This window comes from Microcaecilia unicolor, chromosome 3 (genome assembly GCF_901765095.1).
Source record: "Microcaecilia unicolor chromosome 3, aMicUni1.1, whole genome shotgun sequence".
In the NCBI taxonomy this organism is placed as follows: domain Eukaryota; kingdom Metazoa; phylum Chordata; class Amphibia; order Gymnophiona; family Siphonopidae; genus Microcaecilia; species Microcaecilia unicolor.
In genome coordinates, this window is record NC_044033.1 from 373,512,858 (window position 1) to 373,535,770 (window position 22,913).

A 22,913-nucleotide genomic window follows, 5' to 3' on the forward strand; every position below is an offset into this window, starting at 1 on the left:
ACCTAAGGGCCCTGAACAAAATTCCTAGTCTGACAAAAGTTCAGGACAGTTTCCCTGGGCACCCTTCTTCCCATGATTCAGGAAAATGATTGGCTGTGCTCTCTGAATTTGAAGGATGCATACACGCACATCCCAATACTTCTAGCTCACAGTAAGTATCTTCGGTTTCAGCTGGGAATGCAGTACTTCCAGTACCATGTGCTGCCCTTTGGCCTAGCATCAGCACCCAAACTGTTCACCAAATGCCTAGCGGTAGTTGAAGTTGCTACGCAGACTGGGAGTGTATGTGTTCCCTTATCTCGATGATTGGCTGGTGAAGAGCACCTCAGAGGACGGTGCTCGGGAGTCCATGTGGAAGACTATTCAGGTGCTGGATTTACTAGGGTTCGTAATAAATTACCCCAAGTCCCATCTCATCCTGATTCAGAAATTGGAGTTCATTGGGGCATTGCTCGACATGAAGACGGTTTGAGCCTATCTTCCAGAGGCACGGGCAGACAATCTTCTATCTCTAGTGTCCAAGGTTCGAGTGTCACAGCATGTCGCAGCTCGGCAGATGTTGAGACTCTTGGGGCACATGGCCTCCACAGTTCGTATTACACTCATGACACATCTGCACATGAGATCTGCTCAGTGGACCCTAGCTTCTTAGTGGTATCAAGCCACGGAGAATCTTGAAGATGTCATTCAGGTGTCCACCAACTGCACATTCTCTTCAGTGGTGGACGATTTGATCCAATTTGACCATGGGATGGCCATTCCAAATTCCTCAGCCACAAGAAGTGCTGATGACACCCTTGGGTGGGGGCCTCATGTAGATGGTGTGTAATCCCTGTCTATTGTCCCTAGGGAGGGGAAACACTTCAGCCCTGTGGGCTAAAAAATGAGAGGAAATTATTTAGTTGTAGGCGCAACCAGTAAAAATCTTTATTGGTATATCACTAAGCCAAACACAAAATAATTGTTGTCTCTGGAGCAAGTTGTCACACAGCAAAACCAGGCGCAAAAAACTGAATAACAGTCTGCTCACTAACACCTTTCTTAGCCATCACGTATATACCATTTGTAAGTTTCGTTTTCTCCCAAATCTTGTGATTTCTCCTAAACTAAAATCATAAAGTAGCCTGTGCCATATATGGATGTTCCTGTATTATATCAGTCTCTCCTGATGTGTGTGCACATGCACACTCGGTGGCCATTGGCTAATTAGTTATCAGTACAGCGTGAGTACAGCGTGTAGTTAGTCACAGAGCAAAGTAATACATATTACAATCCCCTTGTGTCCTCTCTCCCCCAAACTGAAACATTCTGGACATCTTAGGCTCACTGTATCCTCAGTCTCTCACCACCTCCCAAGGTTATATCCACCTTATATGAAAGTTCCTGAGAAAGCACTGTATGTTACAAAGATGCTAACTTATTAGGCTAACTTGTGAGAACCAAACAGAGCATTGTAAAGGCTTTTGTAACAGGCCTAGCATAGGAAGGAATTTATTTTTGTTACATTTGTACCCCGCGCTTTCCCACTCATGGCAGGCTCAATGCGGCTTACATGGGGCAATGGAGGGTTAAGTGACTTGCTCAGAGTCACAAGGAGCTGCCTGTGCCTGAAGTGGGAATATACAATGGGCACACTCAAGGAGCCTGGTCTCCCCCCCCCCCCTCCCCCCCCCCCAGAAACGGATCTTCAGATTAACCTCCTGGAGCTCTGAGCGATCTGAAACTCTCAAGGAAGGCTGGCAGAGATCGGCTGTCCAACCAAATTATCTTAATTCAAACAGACAATCAGGTTGTAATTTATTTAGATTTTGCTCACACCTTTTTCAGTAGTAGCTCAAGGTGAGTTACGTTCAGGTACACTGGAGGGATCACAATCTGTTTGTACCTGAGGCAATGGAGGGTTAAGTGACTTGCCCAAGATCACAAGGAGCAGCAGCAGGATGTAATGTACTTCACCTACAAGCAGGGTGGCACCAGATCTTGCCCTCTGTCAGGAAACCGTCCAGATGTGGCTTTGGGCGCGCCGTCACGGCATGTTTCTCCAAGCCACTTATCTGGCAGGCGTAAATAGTCTGGCCGACAGGCTGAGCAAGGTAATGCAACCTCACGAGTGGTCGTTGAATATGTGCGTAGCCTGCGAGATCTTCTGAGCGTGGGGCATCCCCTCAGTGGATCTGTGTGCCACTCAACTAAACCACAAGGTCCCTCAGTTCTGTTCCATACTTCAGGCCCACGACAGACTAGCGTCAGATGCCTTTCTCCTACATTGGGGAATAGGCCTTCTGTATGCGTATCCTCCCATACTTTGCTGAAACTCAAGCAAATTCATGGAACCATGATCCTAATTGCGCCATACTGGCCACGTCAGATTTGGTTCCCTCTTCTTCTGGAGTTGTCCTCTGAAGAACCATGGAGAGTTTTCCGACCCTCATCATTCAGAATGAGGGGTCGCCTCTCCATCCCAACCTCCAGTCTGGCTCTCACAGCCTGGATGTTGAGAGCCTAGAATTCACTTAGGTCTTTTTGGAGGGTGTCTCCTGGGTCTTGTTGGCTTCCAGGAAAGATTCCACTAAGAAGTGTTATTCTTTTAAATGGAGGAGGTATGCCGTCTGCTGTGACAGCAAGGCCATAGATCCCCCCCCTTGTCTTAGACTCTGCTTGAATACCTTCTACACTTCTCAGAGTCTGGTCTCAAGAACAACTCCGTAAGGGTTCACTTTAGTGCAATTAGTGGTTATCAACGTGTAGAAGGTAAGCTTATCTCTGGACAGCCTTTAGTTGTTAGCCTCATGAGAGGTTTGCTCTTGTGAAAGCCCCCAGTCTAACCTCTGCCAGTATTATGGGATCTCAACGTCATTCTCGCCCAGCTGATGAAAGCTTCTCTTGAGCCACTGAATTCCTGCCACCTGAAGTACTTGACCTGGAATGTCGATTTCTTGGTGGCTGTTATTTCAGCTCGTAGGGGTCAGTGAGCTTCACTCCTTAGTAGTGGATGCACCTTATACTAAGTTTCATCACAACAGAGTAGTCCTCCGCACGCACCCTAAGTTCCTGCTGAAGGTGGTGACTGGTTCAGATGGAACTCAGACAATTGTCTTGCCAGCACTTTTTCCCTGTCATGCCCACCTTGGTGAAAGCAGCTTGCACACTTTGGACTGCAGGAGAGCATTGGCCTTCTACATGGAGTGGACGAAGCCCTTCAGACAGTCCACCCAGTTGTTTGTTGCTTTTGATCCCAACAGGAGTCGCCATCGGTAAATGCACCATCTCCAGTTGGCTAGCAGATTGCATTTCCTTCGCATATGCCCAAGCTGGGCTGACTCTGGGGAGTCATGTCACGGCTCATAATGTCAGAACCATGGGTGCGTCGGTGGCTCACTTAGCCTCCATTAAAGAGATTTTCAAAGCTGCAACGTGGTCTTCAGTCCACACATTCACATCTCATTACTGCCTTGAGCAGAATACCCGACGTGATAATCGTTTTGGCAGTCGGTGTTGCAGAATCTGTTTGGGGTATAGAATCCAACTCCACCCGTCTAGGCCCATTTTATTCTGTTCCGGGCTGCACTTTCATCTAGTTTGTATATAGTTTCAGGTTAATCTTTGTTGTGAGGCCTAATTGACCAATGTTTGTTGTTTTGAGTGAACCTGGATGCTTGGGATACCACACGTGAGGATTATTCAGCCTGCTTGTCCTTGGTAAAGCGAATATATTTACCTGTAGCAGGTATTCTCCGAGGACAGCAGGCTGATAATCCTCATAAACCCGCCCACCTCCCCTTGGAGTTGTCTTCTGTCTTTTACTTTTTACTGAACTGAGGAGCGTGGCTGCGCAGTGGGCTGGAAGGCACTCTGCTCATGCGCATTTGGATGAGCATTGCTCTTAGATGGCTCTAGCAAGATTTTTGTTATCTGGAATGCCGGTTCCCGGGCTGGTGTGGCTCGCCGACCCACTTATGAGGATTATCAGCCTGCTGTCCTTGGAGAATATCTGATACAGGTAAGTATCTTTGCTGTACCAATTTCCCAAAACTTCAAATACTGAAAATTGCAATAGTTTAAACCAGGGGCGTAGCCAGCCTTCCATGGGGGAGGGGGCACGAGCCCGGGGGGAGGGGGCACATTTTAGCCCTCCTGCCGACATTGCCGCCTCCCCTCCCGCCGCGAACCCGCTGCCGCCGCAGCCTACCTTTACTTTTGCTGGCGGGGGGTCCCACTCCCCGCCAGCCGACGTCTTCTTCTCAGTCGCTTCCTGCTCTTCAATTTGTTTGCTGACGTCCTGCACGTAATTGTACGTGCAGGACGTCAGCAAACAAATTGAAGAGCAGGAAGCGACTGAGAAGAAGACGTCGGCTGGCGGGGAGTGGGACCCCCCGCCAGCAAAAGTAAAGGTAGGCGGTGGCGGGGGTGGGTTCGCCGGGAGGGGGGTCCTGGGGTGAATCTGCGGGGGCCCCGGCCCCCTCAGGCCCCACGTAGCTACGCCACTGGTTTAAACCACCCCCCACTCCAAAACATTAGTCTTTTTGTAAATAAAGCTAGATGGCCTTCTAATTTTTATGTGGATAAATGCCTTATTGAATGCCTTCTTCTAATGTAGCTTAATTTACTGGATCGGTATTTTATAATGTGGAAGGGGAAAATTGGTGTACTAAGTATACAGTTTAATGGCTCTCTTCACTTTGCAGGTTATATTTATCACGGAATACATGTCGTCAGGAAGCTTGAAACAGTTTCTAAAGAAGACTAAAAAGAATCACAAAACTATGAATGAGAAGGTACGTTACTACTTATTAATGGTAGTATATGTTCTTGTGTATTGATATCTTATATGGCTGCTTTTCTGTATTTAGGTATTGCTGTTACTTGTGCCATAGGGTAGGGCTTCCCAAACCTTGCCTGGGGACTCACAGCAAGTTGGGTTTTCAGATGTATCCACAATAACTGTGCATGAGAAATGTGCATGAATTTGTCATTCCAAAATTTTTATGCACAGTTGTTGGGGGTTTCATGATATACAGAAGTGACTGTGGGAGTTAATTCCCCTTTCCTTTATCTTCTCATACGTATTTTGGGATGTATGTAGCAGTTCCTTAGCACCCTTACTAGATTAGTACAGAGCCAGCAGGTGTGGGGAAACGATTCAAAAATTCCTCATTCTCTCCAATTGGGGCACCATTCAGCCTAAGATCTTCAGTATTTCTCAGTCGCCCATCACCATCTGCTGGAAAACTGTGCAGCTGTGGGACTAGTCTAAGGGAATCTCCTGGTTCTGCTGGAGATCAGATCTTCAGTTGAGGGATGGGGTGCTCTCTTCCCCAAGAGAAAGGGAGAGAAGTTGAATCCTTGTTATGCAGCAAGGGGACATTTGAGGTGTATGAGTTTCTCCTCTCTTCCCCCCACCCCCCACTCCTTTTTTTTTTTTTTTTTTTTTTTTTTTGCTCCTGTTTGGAAACTACAAAAAGAGCAAAGTTAACTTTTCTATTTTTTGCTTTTGGGCAGAACCACTACCATCTACATCAGTAGATTTGTGACTGAGGGGCCTTTTTCTTGGGGGGGGGGGGGGAGGGTGTTCCTATTTGAGATGTGAGCTCCCCCAGGCTACACAAGTAATGGTGGTATTCTGAGAGCTTCAGGCAGTGATTTCATTCCTGACATGACACAGCACCAGCCTTTTTAAAATTTTAAATTTTTTTTTTTTTTTTTTTTGGTGTATGGCTGGTGCATCAAACTGGGGACGTTCAGAACCAGTCTGCACTCTTTAGCAGAACAGCTGAGAAAGGAGACAATTCCTCTTGATAAGGGGGGGGATGATCCTTCTGCGGTACATTTTGAAATTACTGCTAGAAATTTCTCTTTGGAACAAAGACCTTAGTAGATTTAAGTATATCTGGGAAGCTGTCACAGGGAACTCCTTCAGAAACTTGTATCTTTGTGGATACTAGAAAGCCTTCAAAAGTTTTTCCTATCCATTAGGCTGTTTTAAACACTTATTTCAGCTGAATGGGAAAGTAGAATGCCACTATCTCCTGAATCTGGATTTTAGGTAGGTAGTGCTATGGCTAAGCTTTATTCCACACTAAGAGAAATGATTAAGCAACCTAAGACAGATGTTTTGATAACAGTGGTTACCAAGATCACTGTTCCTGTAAGAGGGTAGCTTACCTTTATAAGGATTTTTTTTTTTAAAGATAGTAAGTTAGACTTTGCTTAAGCAAGCTTTTGATGTCTGATCACTGTTCCAGCTGTTTATAGTGTTCATGTTGCCAGTGCTTTTTTTTTTTTTTTTAATGGATTCAACAAGGGGGTGTGAGATGACTTCAGATTGAATTCTCCTTTGGACCTTCTCCAGACAAAGAAGTTTGTGGTACATAACTTATTGATAAGAGCTTTAGCTTGATCTGTGGCTCTAGGTGTGTATTCTAGGTGTTTCTTATGGCTGTGCAAGTTAATCTTCGGTAGGTTTCCTTTCTGGGATAAGCTACTATTTCATGAAGATTTACAGAAACTGGTTAAAGATTTAGACAATCCAAAGAAGTTGCCTGAAGGTAAGTCCAAACCACCTTCAAGACAAGGTTCTACTAGACCCCGATTTAGGGATTCGAGAAGATACAGACCTGGGAAGCCTGGAGATTTTAAACCTTCCCACTTTTTCAGGCTTGCAATTCAGGCACAATCTTCCCGCAGAAGTTGTTTGACAGGTCCCCCCCCCCCCCCCCCCCCCCCCCACTAACAATAAAACAAATAATCCTGGTGGTTCAACGGGACCCCTGCAAGCCCCCACCCACCAGAGGCTGGCCTGGTGGCCTAGTACTCCCCCCCCCCCCCCCCCCCATATACTGTGAAACAGGTGGAGGGAGTATCTCACCCCTCCTCCTTTGAGCACTGCCTCAAAATGGCAGCGCCCTGCCTGGTGCCTCATGGGATGCACTGGGCAGGGCTTCACTACCATATAAGGGAACTTCTTCCAAGATGCACCGGGCAGGATTCTGCCATTTTGAGGTGGTGTTTGCAGGAGAAGGGAGTGCTACTCCCGCCTCCTGTTTCAAGGTGGGGGAGGGGGGTTGAGGGACACTAGACCCAGGCCAGCCTCAGGTGAGTAGGGGGCTTGGGGGTCCCACTGGACCTCCAGGTTTTTTTTTTTTTTGTTAGTGGGGGGTCGGGTAGGGGTCCACCAGACTTCCAGACCATTGTGTTTGATGGGTGGGGGGTGCTGTAAGTATGCCAGTGCATGCTGAACAGGGTCTCCCCATTCTTCCCAAGTGCCCTGGCAAATCCTAATGCCAGCTCCAAGCCGGTGTAGGGTTTGCTGTGGGAAAAGCACCCTTGTTTAATGTGCTACTCTGAGCATTTGGGAGGAATATTAATTTCCCCTGTTTAAGCATATATTTGCACACTGCAACAACCAAGTTGTGTAAGGCATATGGTCTCAGAAGCATTCCGGCCAACCAACCATTTGTTAGTCGGAGTGGTTAATCTAGCACTCCAATGTTTTATTTCTCCCTGCCTCCCCCCCACCAAAAAAAAAAAATTATAAATAAAAGCAGGGTGGTCAGTGTTATCTGGAATTGCATGCTGTTTGTGCTCAGCCGGCGAGCTCTTTACATGCACTTACCAGCTCTGATCCTAGGGCACAGGTGAACATGGATGCTAGTCTGGTGCTAATGGTCCATAGTACCCATGTTTGCCTTTGATCATTGGCTCATAAATGATATTGGAGGGAGAAGCTATAAACCAGACTGAGGAGGGAAGGGAATACAAAGTGAGGAAACAGTTAAGGTAATCTGGAGCAAGGGCAAACAGCTGATATAAAAACCAAGGCTAAAAGCTGACCTTTGATCTGCCTCAAGATCTGCTCTTTCCTCAGAGGGGACTTCAGGGGCTGGTAATCCTGAAAGAGCTGACTCATTTTTGTCTTGCAGACTCTGCTTCTTGAGAGGTTTTGCTACAAGCATAAAAGTTATTCAGAAGAAGCTGCAGCTTTAGGCTAGTGTTTTCTGCTTTCCAAGTTCTAGGATACGCTTTTGGGAGTTGTAATGCTTTGAGCATTATTTTCTGCTACTGCCTCCGTAGCTAACATTTTAGACTTTCTTCAGGGTCTTTCCTGAGGTTTAGCTCTTGACTCTTTGACAAGTGCAGGTAGCAGTATTTATTTTATATTCTTGATATACCACTGCAAGGCCTAATGTGGTTTACACAATAGTAAAAGTAACAAAAGCCAAGTGATTACAGGAGGAGAAAGAAAATTGCAATATAAAATCATGGTAAAAGAGGCAGGAAAGAGAAATCAGTCAAGGTGTGTTAGGAAGGAAAAGGGGGAAAAGATGAGTTTCAGGGTTTGCTTGAAAGCGGGAATGTAAGATTAATTTCTGATGAATAATGGAAGATCATTCCAGAGTTCGGGCCCATTAAACGGAATGCTGAATGGCGGGTAATGGACAGTTGAAGCTCGGCAGGAGAGGGTAATGTCACAAGGTTGTTAGCGGAGTGAAGGTGAGCACAGGGAGAAAGGAGTTTAAGGTAGGAAGGTGCTGAGGGAGATCTGTATTTGTAGACAAGAAACAATTTTGAAAATAACTTGAACAAACAGGAAGCTAGTGTTCAGAGCGGAGGAGGGGGGTGACAATGTCAAAGCGGTGAGCGTTGAATCTAGACTAAAAGCCACCTTTTTGATGCTGCTTTAACTCCTAACCCTTACTCAACTTGTTCAGTACCCATGTTTTATCATTCCCACCTTAGTAATTCCCTTATTTGTCCTGTTTCTGTCCTAATTAGATTGTAGGCTGTGTTGAGTAGTAGTAACTTCCATATCATCAAGCTGATCAATCCATAGACTGGTGGGGTTGTGTCCATCTACCAGCAGGTGGAGATAGAGAGCAAACTTTTGCCTCCCTATATGTGGTCATGTGCTGCCGGAAACTCCTCAGTATGTTCTCTATCTCAGCAGGTGGTGGTCACACACAGCAGCAGCTCTGGCTAGGCCTCCAAGCCTAATTCTTAGGTTTTGTTGAGTGCCTGGGGTTGAGGGCTCTTTTGAGCAAGTGCAAACCTGGTGGTGCCAGGTCCCTCCTTTTCTCCCCCCTCCCGCTGGCTCCGTTAAAAAAAAAAATAATAATTTTTGAACGTCCTTAAAGGCGTTTATTTCGACGTTTATTTAAACGTTTATTGCAGCTACTCACTGGGACACCAGGTCGTTACAGCTCGGAGCGGCAAGCAGGTAATTTTTACCTTTTTATAGCGGGCAGGGGGTTCCCCGATTCTTCTCCTCGTGGCATATGGCGTCGGAGGGCGAGGGCGCAAAGAGTCGCTCCCCGGATCGCTTGAGCGCTTCTAGAGGGGATGCGGGGGTCTTAAAGCCTGATTCGCCCTTGTTGGGTGACAGTTTCGTGACCGATGAATGTCCCGGTCCTTCCTCCGGCGTGGCGGTTTTTCCCGCTATAAACGCCCATCCCCCGCTCCTCGCCTCCGCCATCTTGGCCGGCCACGCGGCTCGGACGGCTTCTTCTTGGGCCGCCCTTGAGGTTGGAGACATTAATGCCATGAACGCCCTTAATTTGGGCGACGGCACAAAAGCGGCTAAAGTTAAGCGCCGTTCTTCCCGCGCGGCTCCTTCGCGGAGTGTCGCGCCGGACGCCATTTTGGATGCGCAGCATGTCTCTCCCCTGCTCTTGCGAGCGCCGGTTGAGGGTGCGTCTAGGGCTGTAGCCCAGGCTGCGGAAGTGCACAGTCTGGGGGGTTTCTCCCCCGAGTTTGTTTTGCTGCTGCATCAGGCCTTCCTTATGCAAAACGCTGCCCCTGCTCCCTCGTCTGGTAAAGAGGTTGAGGTTCCCAGAGGTAAACGCCCTCGGGTTGATTCCCAGGCCTTGGAGGACTTTGTCTCCTCCGATGTAGATGAGGGCAGCGTATCTGAGTTCTCCCAACGGTCCTTTGCGGATTCCTTGGAGGAGACGGATCCCCGCTCGGATGGAGCGGATGACCCCTCTGCAGCGCGGCTTTTTAGCTCAGAGGATTTGCCCAACCTGTTGATACAGGCCATGGACACTTTGAAGATTTCCTCTCCGGAGGACATCTCTCCCTCAGCCCCTGTTGGCTCTGCCATTATGCTGGGGACGAAGCGCCCGCCTAGAACCTTCCACGTGCATGATGCCATGCACACCTTAATTTCGGCTCAATGGGATGTCCCTGAAGCGAGCCTTAAAGTGGCTAGGGCTATGTCCCGCCTCTATCCTTTGCCTGAAAGTGAACGTGAGGCCTATCTGTGGCCTACCGTGGATTCTTTAATCACTGCGGTGACTAAGAAAACGGCGTTGCCGGTGGAAGGTGGCACGGCCCTAAAGGACGCCCAAGACAGAAGATTGGAGGCGGCCTTAAGGTCGTCCTTTGAGGCGGCTGCTTTAAGTTTGCAGGCCTCAGTTTGCGGCTCCTATGTGGCCAGGGCGTGCCTGACTATGGTGCAGCGGGCTTCCCCCTCGGATCATTCCTTGAGGGCTGATTGGCCGGCCCTGGAATCGGGCTTAGCCTATTTGGCAGACTTGCTGTATGATGTCTTGAGGGCCTCAGCTAAAGGCATGGCTCAGACAATCTCTGCGCGGCGGTGGCTTTGGCTGAAACATTGGTCTGCTGACCACGCCTCTAAATCCCGCTTGGCTAGATTGCCTTTTAAAGGCAAGCTGCTCTTTGGGGTCGAGCTGGACAAAATCGTGACCGATCTCGGCACGTCTAAGGGCAAGAAGTTACCAGAGGTCAGGGCTCGGGCTAGTACTCGTCCCGGTACTTCCAGAGGACGGTTTCAGGAAGCCCGTCGGTACCACCCGGGCAGGTCGGGTTCCTCTGCCCCCTCTTCCTTTAAGAGGAATTTCTCCCCCAAGCAGCATTCCTTTCGCAGAGACCGCCGTCCCGGAGGTGCTCCCTCCGGTCCTCCCCCAGGGTCTCGTACCCAATGACGGGGCCTTGGTCCACGCCCCAGTGCAGATTGGAGGACGGCTGTCCTCGTTTCTGGGCGAGTGGACCACAATAACTTCAGACGCTTGGGTGCTGGAAGTCATCAGAGACGGCTACAAGCTAGAGTTCTGCCGACCCTTAAGAGACGGGTTTGTACTCTCTCCCTGCAAGTCTCCGGTCATAGCTGTGGCAGTGCAGCAGACTTTGGACAATCTGATCCGCCTGGGTGCGGTCGTTCCGGTGCCAGAAAGTCAGCTTGGCAAGGGGCGTTACTCCATTTACTTTGTGGTACCAAAGAAAGGAGGTTCTGTCCGGCCTATCCTCGACCTCAAAGGGGTCAATCGGGCCTTGAAAGTGCGGCACTTTCGCATGGAGACTCTCCGCTCTGTTATAGCGGCAGTGAAGGCAGGGGAGTACCTGGCATCCTTAGACATCAAGGAAGCGTACTTGCATATTCCCATCTGGCCTCCTCATCAACGCTTTCTGCGTTTTGCAGTCCTGGGCCGACACTTCCAGTTCAGAGCCCTCCCGTTCGGGTTGGCTACTGCTCCGCGGACCTTTTCCAAAGTAATGGTGGTCATCGCGTCTTTCCTGCGAAAGGAAGGAGTACAAGTCCATCCTTATCTGGACGACTGGTTGATCCGAGCCCCCTCTTATGCAGAGTGCGGCAAAGCTGTGGACCGGGTAGTTGCTCTTTTGAGCTCCCTGGGATGGATCATCAACTGGGAGAAAAGCCAGCTGCGCCCGACTCAGTCCCTGGAGTATCTGGGAGTTCGATTCGACACCCAAGTGGGTAGAGTGTTCCTGCCAGACAATCGGATTGTCAAGCTTCAGGCTCAGGTGGACCAGTTCCTAGTAGCCTCTCCTCTTCGGGCTTGGGACTATGTGCAGCTGTTGGGCTCTATGACGGCCACGATGGAAGTAGTGCCCTGGGCCAGGGCTCATATGAGACCACTACAACAATCTCTGCTGCAGCGCTGGACTCCGATGTCGGAGGATTATGCTGTGCGCCTTCCCTTGGACCCAGCAGTGCGCAAGGCGCTGAGCTGGTGGATGCAGACAGACAAGTTGTCTGCGGGAATGCCTCTGGTGACCCCGGAGTGGATTGTCGTCACGACGGACGCCTCTTTGTCGGGCTGGGGAGCCCACTGCTTGGGAAGGACAGCGCAGGGGCTCTGGTCTCCTGCAGAGCCAAAGTGGTCTATCAACCTCCTGGAACTCAGAGCCATTCGGTTGGCGCTTTTGGAGTTCATCCCGGTACTGGTGTTGAAGCCGGTACGGGTCCTGTCGGACAATGCCACGGCTGTGGCCTATGTCAACCGCCAGGGAGGTACCAAGAGCGCCCCTCTAGCCAAGGAGGCTATGAATCTATGCCAGTGGGCAGAAGCGAACTTGGAGCAGCTGTCAGCGGCCCACATTGCCGGAGTCATGAATGTCAAGGCGGACTTTCTCAGTCGCCATACCTTGGAGCCCGGAGAGTGGCAGCTATCTGCTCAGGCGTTCTTGGACATCACGAAGCACTGGGGCCAGCCGAGCCTAGATCTGATGGCGTCATCGGCCAATTGCCAAGTGCCGCGCTTTTTCAGCAGAGGACAGGACCCTCGATCCCTGGGAGTAGATGCTCTTCTCCAACAGTGGCCGACTCAAGAGCTTCTCTATGTGTTCCCGCCCTGGCCCATGTTGGGCAGGGTGCTAGACCGGGTGGCAAAGCATCCCGGCAGGGTAATCCTGGTGGGTCCGGATTGGCCCAGACGTCCCTGGTATGCGGACTTGATCAGGCTCTCAGTCGACGATCCTCTGCGGCTGCCAGTGGAGCAGGGCCTGTTACATCAGGGTCCCGTGGTGATGGAGGATCCCTCCCCCTTTGGTCTTACGGCCTGGCTATTGAGCGGCAGCGTCTGAGAAAGAAGGGCTTCTCAGACAAGGTCATCGACACTATGCTGAGAGCGAGGAAGCGCTCTACTTCTACTGCTTATGCCAGGGTTTGGCGTATATTTGCAGCGTGGTGTGAAGCAGGCTCACTTTCTCCCTTCACTGCTCCAATTTCTTCAGTGTTGGCGTTCCTGCAAGAAGGTCTGGAGAAAGGCCTGTCGCTCAGTTCCCTTAAAGTCCATGTAGCGGCTCTGGCTTGCTTCAGGGGCCGCCTGAAGGGTGCTTCCCTGGCTTCGCAGCCAGATGTGGTGCGCTTTCTCAAGGGAGTTAATCACCTGCGCCCTCCTCTGCACTCAGTGGTGCCTGCGTGGAATCTCAACCTGGTGCTAAGAGCATTACAGAAGCCGCCTTTTGAACCCTTGTCGAGGGCATCTCTGAAAGACCTGACGTTGAAAGCAGTCTTTTTGGTGGCTATCACTTCAGCCAGAAGAGTTTCCGAGCTCCAGGCGCTCTCATGTCGAGAGCCGTTTCTGCAGTTCACTGAGGCAGGAGTGACTATTCGCACAGTGCCTTCCTTCCTGCCCAAGATTTTCTCGCTTCCATGTGAATCAGCAGCTCTGTCTCCCTTCCTTTCGTAGGGAGGACTACCCAGAGGAGTACTCTGCTCTTAAATATCTGGATGTGAGACGAGTCATCATCAGATACTTGGAAGTGACCAATGAGTTCCGGAAATCGGATCATCTGTTTGTCCTGTTTGCAGGTCCTCGTGAGGGTCTGCAGGCTGCTAAGCCTACAGTGGCAAGATGGGTCAAGGAAGCCATTGCAGCGGCTTATGTGGCTGCGGGGAAGGTGCCGCCTATCCAGCTGAAGGCTCACTCCACTAGAGCTCAGGCGGCCTCGATGGCAGAGGCCGGGTCCGTCTCCTTGGAAGAGATATGCAAGGCGGCAACTTGGGCTTCGGCTCATACATTCTCCAAGCATTACCGCTTGACTGTGGCTGCACGGGTGGAGGCCCGGTTTGGAGCTTCAGTGTTGAGGTCAGGGATTTCTATGTCCCGCCCTGGGTGAGTACTGCTTCGGTACATCCCACCAGTCTATGGATTGATCAGCTTGATGATATGGAAGGTAAAATTATGTATCATACCTGTTAATTTTCTTTCCATTAATCATAGCTGATCAATCCATAGCCCCTCCCAGATATCTGTACTGTTTTTATTCTGGTTGCATTTCAGGTTCAAGTTTAGTCTTCAGTTACTTCAGAAAGACTTTGTGTTCAAGTTTTTTCACTTGGATTCTTCAAGAGTTGACGAGTTTGTGTTACAGTGAGCTGCTGCATTCCTCTCCCCTCCGTTTTACGGGGCTGGATTGAGATTTAAATTCTGCCAGCACTCCCTCCCGCTTCGTGCGGCTGTAGGGCAGCTTTGTACCCCTCCCGCTTCGGCGGTGTTAGGGTCAGTCAGCTCCTCCCGCGGTTGCGGTTGCAGGATAAGCCAGATCCCCCCGCATCGGCGGGTGTGGTGTCCCTCCCCCGCTCCGCGGGGATGAGCTGGACGGATTCCCCTCCCCCACTTGTGTGGGGATGAGCTGGGTTAATTCCCCTCCCCCGTTTCGGCGGTGGTGAGCTGGGCAGAGTGTCCCTTCGTGGGTGTAATTCTCTAAGTGCTGAGTCCTGCGGATGGAGCTTTGATATCGACATACTGAGGAGTTTCCGGCAGCACATGACCACATATAGGGAGGCAAAAGTTTGCTCTCTATCTCCACCTGCTGGTAGATGGACACAACCCCACCAGTCTATGGATTGATCAGCTATGATTAATGGAAAGAAAATTATCAGGTATGATACATAATTTTACCTTGACAGCTGTTGATTGTACTAGTTGGAACTGTGGGGAAGACTAGCATAGAGTGAGTTACAGTAGTCAAGGTGTGAGATGACAAGTGCAAGACTGAGGGGGCAAAGAAGACCAGTGGGAAGGAAAGGGGAACTGCACGTACTCTACGAAGGGCAAAGAGAACAGAGTCAATCCAAGATTCTGACCAAATCCCTAAGTGGAGAACCGTTGAGTAGGGGTGGATAGGGCAGACAATGTCCAGTGATATCAGGTTGTATAAAAAATCAGCTCTGTACTGCTGTTGGGTAATAAGCAGATGGCCCCTAGATTCTGGGCCTAGGCTCTAAGTGTTACATTCCACAGTGTTCTGAGTTCTGTAGGACTTAACAATGATTGTTCATAGCATCAAGGAATATAAGATAATCGTAATATAAATTCAATAGATATTGGACGTATAGAACGTTAATCGGATTCGAAGTACAATGGTTCCATAACTGAGGACATGAAGTACAATAATATACAGGTTTACCAACAAATTGATTAGACCGGGAATTCATTTTTCACCGATAGGAATTTTTTAAAACGAGGGATGTTTTTAAAATTTTAAGGGACTCCATGTAATTATGTTGACATCTAATTGATTTCAGTAGTTTCACCATTTTCATGCTGATAAGTGATGTCCCCCCAAAAGAACTGATCTGTAGACATTTTTCTTGCTGTTTGGAAAGTGGAGCCCCATGGACAGCATTGAGTAAAGAGAGTTCGACAAAAAGTTGGATATAGTTGGGTCATACCGTACAATATTTGAAATATGAATGCCCACCGGGAGCTCATTTATACAGCTTCCAGCACAGGCAGGTACTTGCACAGGAACTCTCCGCCCTTCTACAGGCCAATGTGGTCAAATCCGTTCCACCAGGGGAAGAAAGGCCGGGATTCTATCCCAGGTACTTCCTTGTGCAAAAGAAAACGGGGGGGGGGGGGGGGGGCGGGGGAGAATGCATCCCATCCTAGACCTAAGGTCCCTGAACAAATTCCTGGTCTGAGAAAAGTTCAGGATGGTTTCCCTAGGCACCCTTGGCTGGTAGAGCACCTCAGGGGATGGTGCTCAGGAGTCCATTCGAATGGCTATTCAAGTGCTTGAACTACTAGGGTTTGTAAGAGCTGACTCAACGCCGATCTTGAGGCAACGGGTCCTCAAAGTTGAGGCGGGCACAGTTTCAGACATCCCTGAGGGGAGTGCTGTCCGACACCTAGGAGGAAAATTAATGTGGACAAATGCAAAGTGATGTACATTGAGAAGAATAGTCCGAACCAGTTGCCTGATGCTAGGGTCCATGTTATGAGTCAGCACTCAAGAAAAAGATCCAGGTGTAGTAGACAATATGCTGAAATCTTCTGCCCAGTGTGCAGTGGCCAAAAAGGCAAACAGAATGCTAGGAATTATTAGGAAAGGGATACAAAATAAGACCAAGATTATTATAATGCCTCTGTATTGCTCATGGTGCGACATCACCTTGAGTATCGCGTTCAGTTCTGGTCACAGTATCTCAAAAGATATAGCGGAATTAGAAAAGATTCAAAGAGCGACCAAAATGATAAAGGGGATGGAACTCCTCCCATTCGAGGAAAGGCTAAAAAACCTAGGGCTCTTCAGCTTGGAAAATATGGATGAGGATGGGTTATGATTGAAGTCTATAAAATCCTGAGTGGTGTAGAACAGGTAAGTGAATCGATTTTTTTTTTTTATCACTCTTTCAAAAAATACAAAGATCAGGGATCATGGAATGAAATTACATGGAAATGCTTCTAAAACAAATAGGAGGAAATATTTTTTTTTACTTGAAGAGTAGTTGGGCTCTGGAACTCGCTGCTGGAGGATGTGGTAACAGCAGTTAATGTATCTAGGTTTAAAAAAGGTTTGGACGAAAAGAGAGAGAACGTGGGCGTTCCAAGATGGCGACCTGAACGCTGTTGAGATCGGTTCGAGAAGCGCTGGAAGAAGTTTCCTACAATGCCACATACTAAGCGTAAAGGAGCGGTGAGGAACCAGTTGCCGAGGGCACTTACTTCAACTCCAGACCAGCAGACTCTCGACCGTTTTATACAGAGAACCTTGCAGGAGTCCGGTTTGGCGAGTCCGCTGTTGAGCCGAGACGAAGGAGCGTTGGAGCTTCTAGGACGAGAAGTCTCCCTCACGCTGCCGGAATTGGTTCCGCCTCCCTGCCCAGCGAAGGTCAGAGGTGAGGAAACCCTGTTTGATGCCGAAGGCGCTGCTAGCGGTGTTTCGATCGGCAGATCATCTCAAGACCTAAGCGGGGAAGATTTGATATCGGGGGAAGATCCAGGAGAGGTGACTCTTACGGAGGTTTGGAAAGCGGTTCAAGGTTTGACCGTGGCAGTGACTAAGTCTAACGAGATTACAACAGTTGTAAATAAGAAAAAATTGATGCCGCACTTGAAAAAGTTAAAAAAGATGCGTCTGAACAGGCTCAGCAAAATCAAATTGTGGCTAATGAATTAAAATCTTCAGTAGATGCTTTGATAAAAGACAAACAAATAATTCAGCGAAAAATTGAACAAATGGAGGATTATAATCATCGTTTAAACTTGAGGTTCCTGAATTTTCCTATTTCATCACTATTAAAATCAAGTGACTTATTTAGAATGTACCTTCAGGAAATTTTACAGATTCTTCTAATATGCCTCCATGTAATAAGATGTATTATTTGCCTTTAAAAGACTCTGTAAAGAAGGTACAAGGAGAAAAGCAGGAGCCTCAGAATTTAACTGCATTTTTAGAAGAATCGGATGTTGAAATAACTAATCGTGGTACTTTAATTGTTCAATTTGTTTTTGAACAAGACTTAAATCAGGTCTTGAAGCTTTACTTTAAAAATTCATCAAAAGTTTCATGGACAAAAAGTTTGGGTTTACCCTGACGTTGCGAAAGCAACTCAAGAGAGGAGGAAACAATTTTTGGACTTAAGAAATGAGACCAGAGCCTTACGTGCGACATATATGTTAGCATATCCATGTAAGTGTAGGATCAATTTTCAAGGAACTAAATATGTGTTTTATGACCCGTCATAGCTAAGGACATTCTTGGACTTGAAGAACCTAAGTAAACGTAACATAGAAACAACTTTACCAACTAAAGAATAATAGCTATGGTTCTAGGTTAAGCCGATTTATTTTAAATATTGAGGTTAATTTCTCCATTTAAATGCCTGTCACCCCCTCTAACCATATAATTGAGGTCTAAGGAAGATATAAAGTTTCTTTGATTAGATAGTGATGTATATTACTGCTATGTATTTTCAGCAGGATTTGATCTGTTTTTCTTTTGCAAGTGGATATTAACTTGTAAAATAAATTTAATAAATTAAAAAAAAAAGGTTTGGACAAGTTCCCGGAGGAAAAGTCCATAGTCTGAGATAAATATGGGGGAAGCAGCTGCTTGCCTTGGGACTGGTAGCATGGAATGTTGCTACTTAATTGGGTTTCTGCCAGGTACTTGTGACCTGGATTGGCCACTGTTGGAAGCAGAATACTGAGCTAGATGTACCATTGGTCTGACCCAGTTTGGCTATTATGCTCTGAGTTATATGTTCTACACCTAAGTGGAAAAGGGTGCTTAATCCTTCCATTCACTGTCCTCCTAAGACCATACTTTATCACTATCATGTTTACATACTGGAAACTGTAGATATTGTTTATTTAAGACTTACAATACCACTGTTCTTGAAAACAGCTTGGTTTCCACAACCAGCTAGAAGCAATGATAAAAAATAGCCATGAAAATCATACAGAAGATCAAATTAGAAGTTCCCCATTCCCTGTTTAAAGACCCCCTTTGCTAGGATAAAGGCACTGTACTAATAATCATCAAATGCAATTTGATAAGTCTAAGTTTTTAATGCTGAACAGAAGTTAGAATAGGAGCTTTCAGATCTCGGTGAGCAAAGCAAAGTTCCAAAGAGGAGGGAGGAAGAAAAAGGGAAATGGGACTTGATATACCGCCTTTCTGAGGTTTTTTACAACTACATTCAAAGCGGTTTACATATATTCAGGTACTTATTTTGTACCAGGGGCAATAAGTGACTTGCCCAGAGTCACAAGGAGCTGCAGTGGGAATCGAACTCAGTTCCCAGGATCAAAGTCCATTGCACTAACCACTAGGCTACTTCTCTACTTATAACACTTATAGGTTGATTTTCCATTTAGTAGCATAAGATCTGTTTTACTGTTCTTGGATCTTGCCAGGTATTTGTGACCTGGATTGTTCAATCTGTTCCAGTATGGCAACACTTAGTTCTTTTGTAGCACATGGGGGAGGAGGAAGGACAAGCCTGTGATCACTCAGTGAGCAGAGGCAGTGGGTGGGGTGTATAGGGAATAGTAAGAGGCCAAGTAATCAAGTTTGCCTTTGTGAATGGCTTTAAATGTTAGCGTAAGGATCTTAAATTTAGTTCTGTGTGCAATTGGAAGCCAGTGGAACTGTTTTAGTTTAAGGGGTTGTGGTCTGAATGTTTTGCGTGACAGAAAATGAGCCACAGTATTTTGTAGGGTATGGTCATTTTAGGTTGAATTTGGTAATGCAAGCATAAGTATTATAGTAATATTGAGAATATATATATGCATAAGAGAATGAGGAACTAGTCCATATCCAGGTAATCAGCATGGTTCTAGCAAAGAAACCTGACTCCACTCTAGGGACTTGCACGGGAACGCGGGGATCCCTTGGGGACGGAAACAGTTCCTGGGGGGTTCCCAAGGAAGTGTATACTGAACTTGCCACACTCTCACCTACCAAGTACCAAGTTCTTTGAGTTCTGTCTCCTCCTCTTCTTCCTTGCTTTAACAGCACAGATGTGGAAAGTCTCCATTAAGGAGATGGTAGAGACACAAATGATGACTGAATTCAAAAAGGCATGGGATGAACATAGGATCTCTAATTGGAAAATAGAAGTTATAAAAAACCTAAACTTAAATGGTTCCATGTGTGTGGATGTGTTGAGTGACGCTTTGATGAACTAGAGCCAATACCGGGCAGACTTGTAATGTCTGTGTCTCAAATAAGGTACTCTGGTTTAGGATGGGCTGGAAGGGGCTTAGACTGGAACATGACAGTGCTGGACAGACTCTTACGGTCTGTGTCCCGCAAATGAGAAGACTAATAGGCTGGAGTGGGCATTGATGGCAACTCCAGCAGTTAGAACATAAGGATAGGGCCGGGCGGACTTCTATGGTCTATGTCCCAGAAACACCAAAGAAAGACCATAATCAAGTATATCATGTTCATTGTTGATTTAATCATGAATTGATAATGTGTGACTATTGGGCAGACTGGATGGACCATTCAGGTTTTTATCTGTCACTATGTTACTATTAATCCTCTCTGCTCCCGGGCTGATGCGCAGACCTCAGCTCTGACACAGGCACAAGCATCAGATGTCACCAGACCTATTTTCGCGTGCATATGGCGACCTCTTAGCACACAGTGCCAGTGAATCAGAGACAAGTCTTGCATGTGCACACCAGAGAGTTCCAAATTCTCTTCCTTCCTTGTCTGCAGTGCTGCGGCTCGAACCCAGAGAGAGAGAGAATTGACCAAAAAAAAAAAAAAAAAAAATATATATATATATATATATATATGTTAGCTGTGCCATCACCTGCAATCAGAAATAGGAAAATATCGAGTCTTTTAATAAACATATGGAATCTGCAAATGTATTATACCTTCATCAGTGAGGCTTTCATGCCATTTCAGCACTGAAAACAGTCCTAGCCCCTTTAGTGAGTGAACACCACAGTAAACTAGATGCCAGCCTCGTCCTGTGGTATCCCTCGTTCCTTGTCATCAGCAGCAGATGAATCCATTAACTGATGGGTTATGTCCACCTACCAGCAGGTGAAGATAGAGAACACTGAAAAACCATTGTGCTCTGTGGACGGCTAGCTCCATCTGCCTTCAGTATTTCTCTATCTCCCAGCAAGTGTGGACGTAGCTTGATCAGCTCCCGGAAGAATTCTGCCTGGGGTGGCTCCTGTGCTTTGCCAGTTGAAGCTGGGGTGTTGTGGCTGGTGGTGCTCACTGTAGAAATTTCATATGCACTATGGTTTTTCAGCGTTCTTTTATCTCCACCTGCTGGTAGGCGGACATAACCCATCAGTTAATGGATTCATCTGCTGTGACAAAGGAAAGAAAATTACCAAGGTAAGAACCTAATTTTCCCATCTTTCTGCGGTGTTTGATCTAAATCAATTGAAAAGAACACCAGAGTAAAATAGGAAAGCAAAGACCAGTCAGCAAGAATCATTGAAACATACACTGTAGGAATCTAGAACACATTGAGCTGCTGAGACAGACAATTCTGAACCCCAAACTGTTGCGGGGGAGGTTTGAAAGCCATGTCAAATAAGTTTTCAGCAAAACCTATGAGACTGTAATTGGGAGAAAACACTCTGTTTTGAGAGAAGACAAATTTGACATGTACTAACTTTCTATTGTGTTCTTGTTTTCAGGCTGCCAACTTTGTATTTTATTATCTCTTGATTTCATAAACGGGCTTCTGCATGTTAACTCCCATTGTAGAAATTTCATTTGCCATAAGTCTTTAATGTTGTCCGTCCTTCTCTGAGGAAGCCGTATTTTGAATCAATGGCGTCTGCTCCACTGAAGGCTCTTACCTGAATGGTGCTTTTTCTAGGACTGGCTGTGTCGGAATAAATTAGTTTCAAGCCTTTGAGAACCAGAAACAGAATCTTATCACAACAGTGTTTCAGCATAACTTTCCTAAGCAATGAGAAAATAGTGCTGCCTACATTTTGCCCTTAAACCTCTTACAATTCCATGTTAAGTCCCTTGACACTTTTGGACTGTGAAAGGGCTTTGTTTAGAGCTGTGTAGACTTTGTGTTTCTTCTTTAGTTGCAAAAGTTGGAATTCTAGCACCACTTCAAACCTGGTATAATTCTCAGATTGTGCTCACGTTAAAAACTTCCCAGCATTGGGGCAGAATATTCTCTGAGGACATGCAGGCTTACCATTCTCACAAGTGGGTAGATCCGTGTTGCTCAGGAATTGGCACGTTAGCAAAGAAAAATTCAAGAGCCTTCTGGGGCGTGTGCGCGGAGCACCTTCCCACCTGCAGCACATCCGCATCTCTTTAGTTTTTTCTTTTCTGCGGGAGGAAGCAGCTGTTTTGTGTGTTGCTCCTCACACGCCCGGGAAGAGCCTTTTCCGCATTTTTGGAGGCAGTGATGGCTCCTCTCCTCCATGAAGTACTCAAGGCAGTCCTTGTTAGGAACTGTGCGTCCCCTCTGTCCCTGTGGTCCCCAAGAAAATTGATACCCAATATCGGATCAATGGGGAACCTGGGTTGGTGAGGTCTGTTACCCCATGCCTCCATGGTGGTGGATGCTACTCTCATAACGGCCAGGAGTTCTAGGGACTATGTCTCGGCTCCCCTAGGCAGAGAAGCTAGAACCCTGGACTCTTTTGGGAGAAAAATGTATCAGGCTGCTATGCTCAGCGCCCGTATACAGTCTTACCAGCTTTTCATGAGCATCTAAGTGCAGAACTCAGTGAGGCAGTTGTCCGACTTGGTCAGTGTGCTCCGGTCTAGAGCAGGCCGAGCCATTTCGCCAGTTGGTCAAGCAGCATAAGGCATGTTGCAAGTTCTTGACCAGGAGCGCTTATGACACTTTGATGTGGCATACAGAATCTGCCCAGGGTATAGAAATGCGCATACCCTCATGGCTGCATGTTTCTGACCTGGACCATTCGGTCCAGAAGAGAATGGCTGATGCGCCTTGCTGGGGGGGATAACCTTTTCACAGAGAAGGTCTGACCAGATCAGAAAGCACACTGAGGCTATGTCTTCTGTCTCCCACTGGACGTCTTCTGCTGCCACCTCCTCATCCAGGATGTATTTTGGTAGGTCGCAGAGTGCTTTTTACACCTATTTTAGGCGTAGGTATGCTCCTGCGGCTCACTAGTCTGCAGGGGCTCAGCTCCAGCACACTTGTTCTTGTCAACAGCTGGCGCCCAAGGCCCCTGCTGCTCCCCAACAAAAGGAAGAGACCAGTTTTTGACTGGCTCCAGCAGATCATAGTCACTATTAAAGTGTCCGTGCTGGACGACTTTACCAGTTGGAGGGAGGTTAAAATTTTTTTTACCAAAGGTGGCCTTTCATAACCGACCGATGGGTTCTTCAAATAGTCCGTCTCAGGTACACCCTCAATTTTATTTCCAAGCCTCCAAGTT

At 47.4% G+C, this 22,913-nt stretch overlaps 1 protein-coding gene across 1 annotated transcript in view; it reads left to right on the forward strand.

Moving 5' to 3' along the window:
- NRBP1 (nuclear receptor binding protein 1) overlaps positions 1-22,913 on the forward strand; it is a 220,912-nt gene that overhangs the window by 54,800 nt on the left and 143,199 nt on the right. Inside the window, 1 exon segment of the mRNA XM_030198591.1 lies at positions 4,686-4,775. Coding sequence (XP_030054451.1) covers positions 4,686-4,775 — 90 coding nt within the window.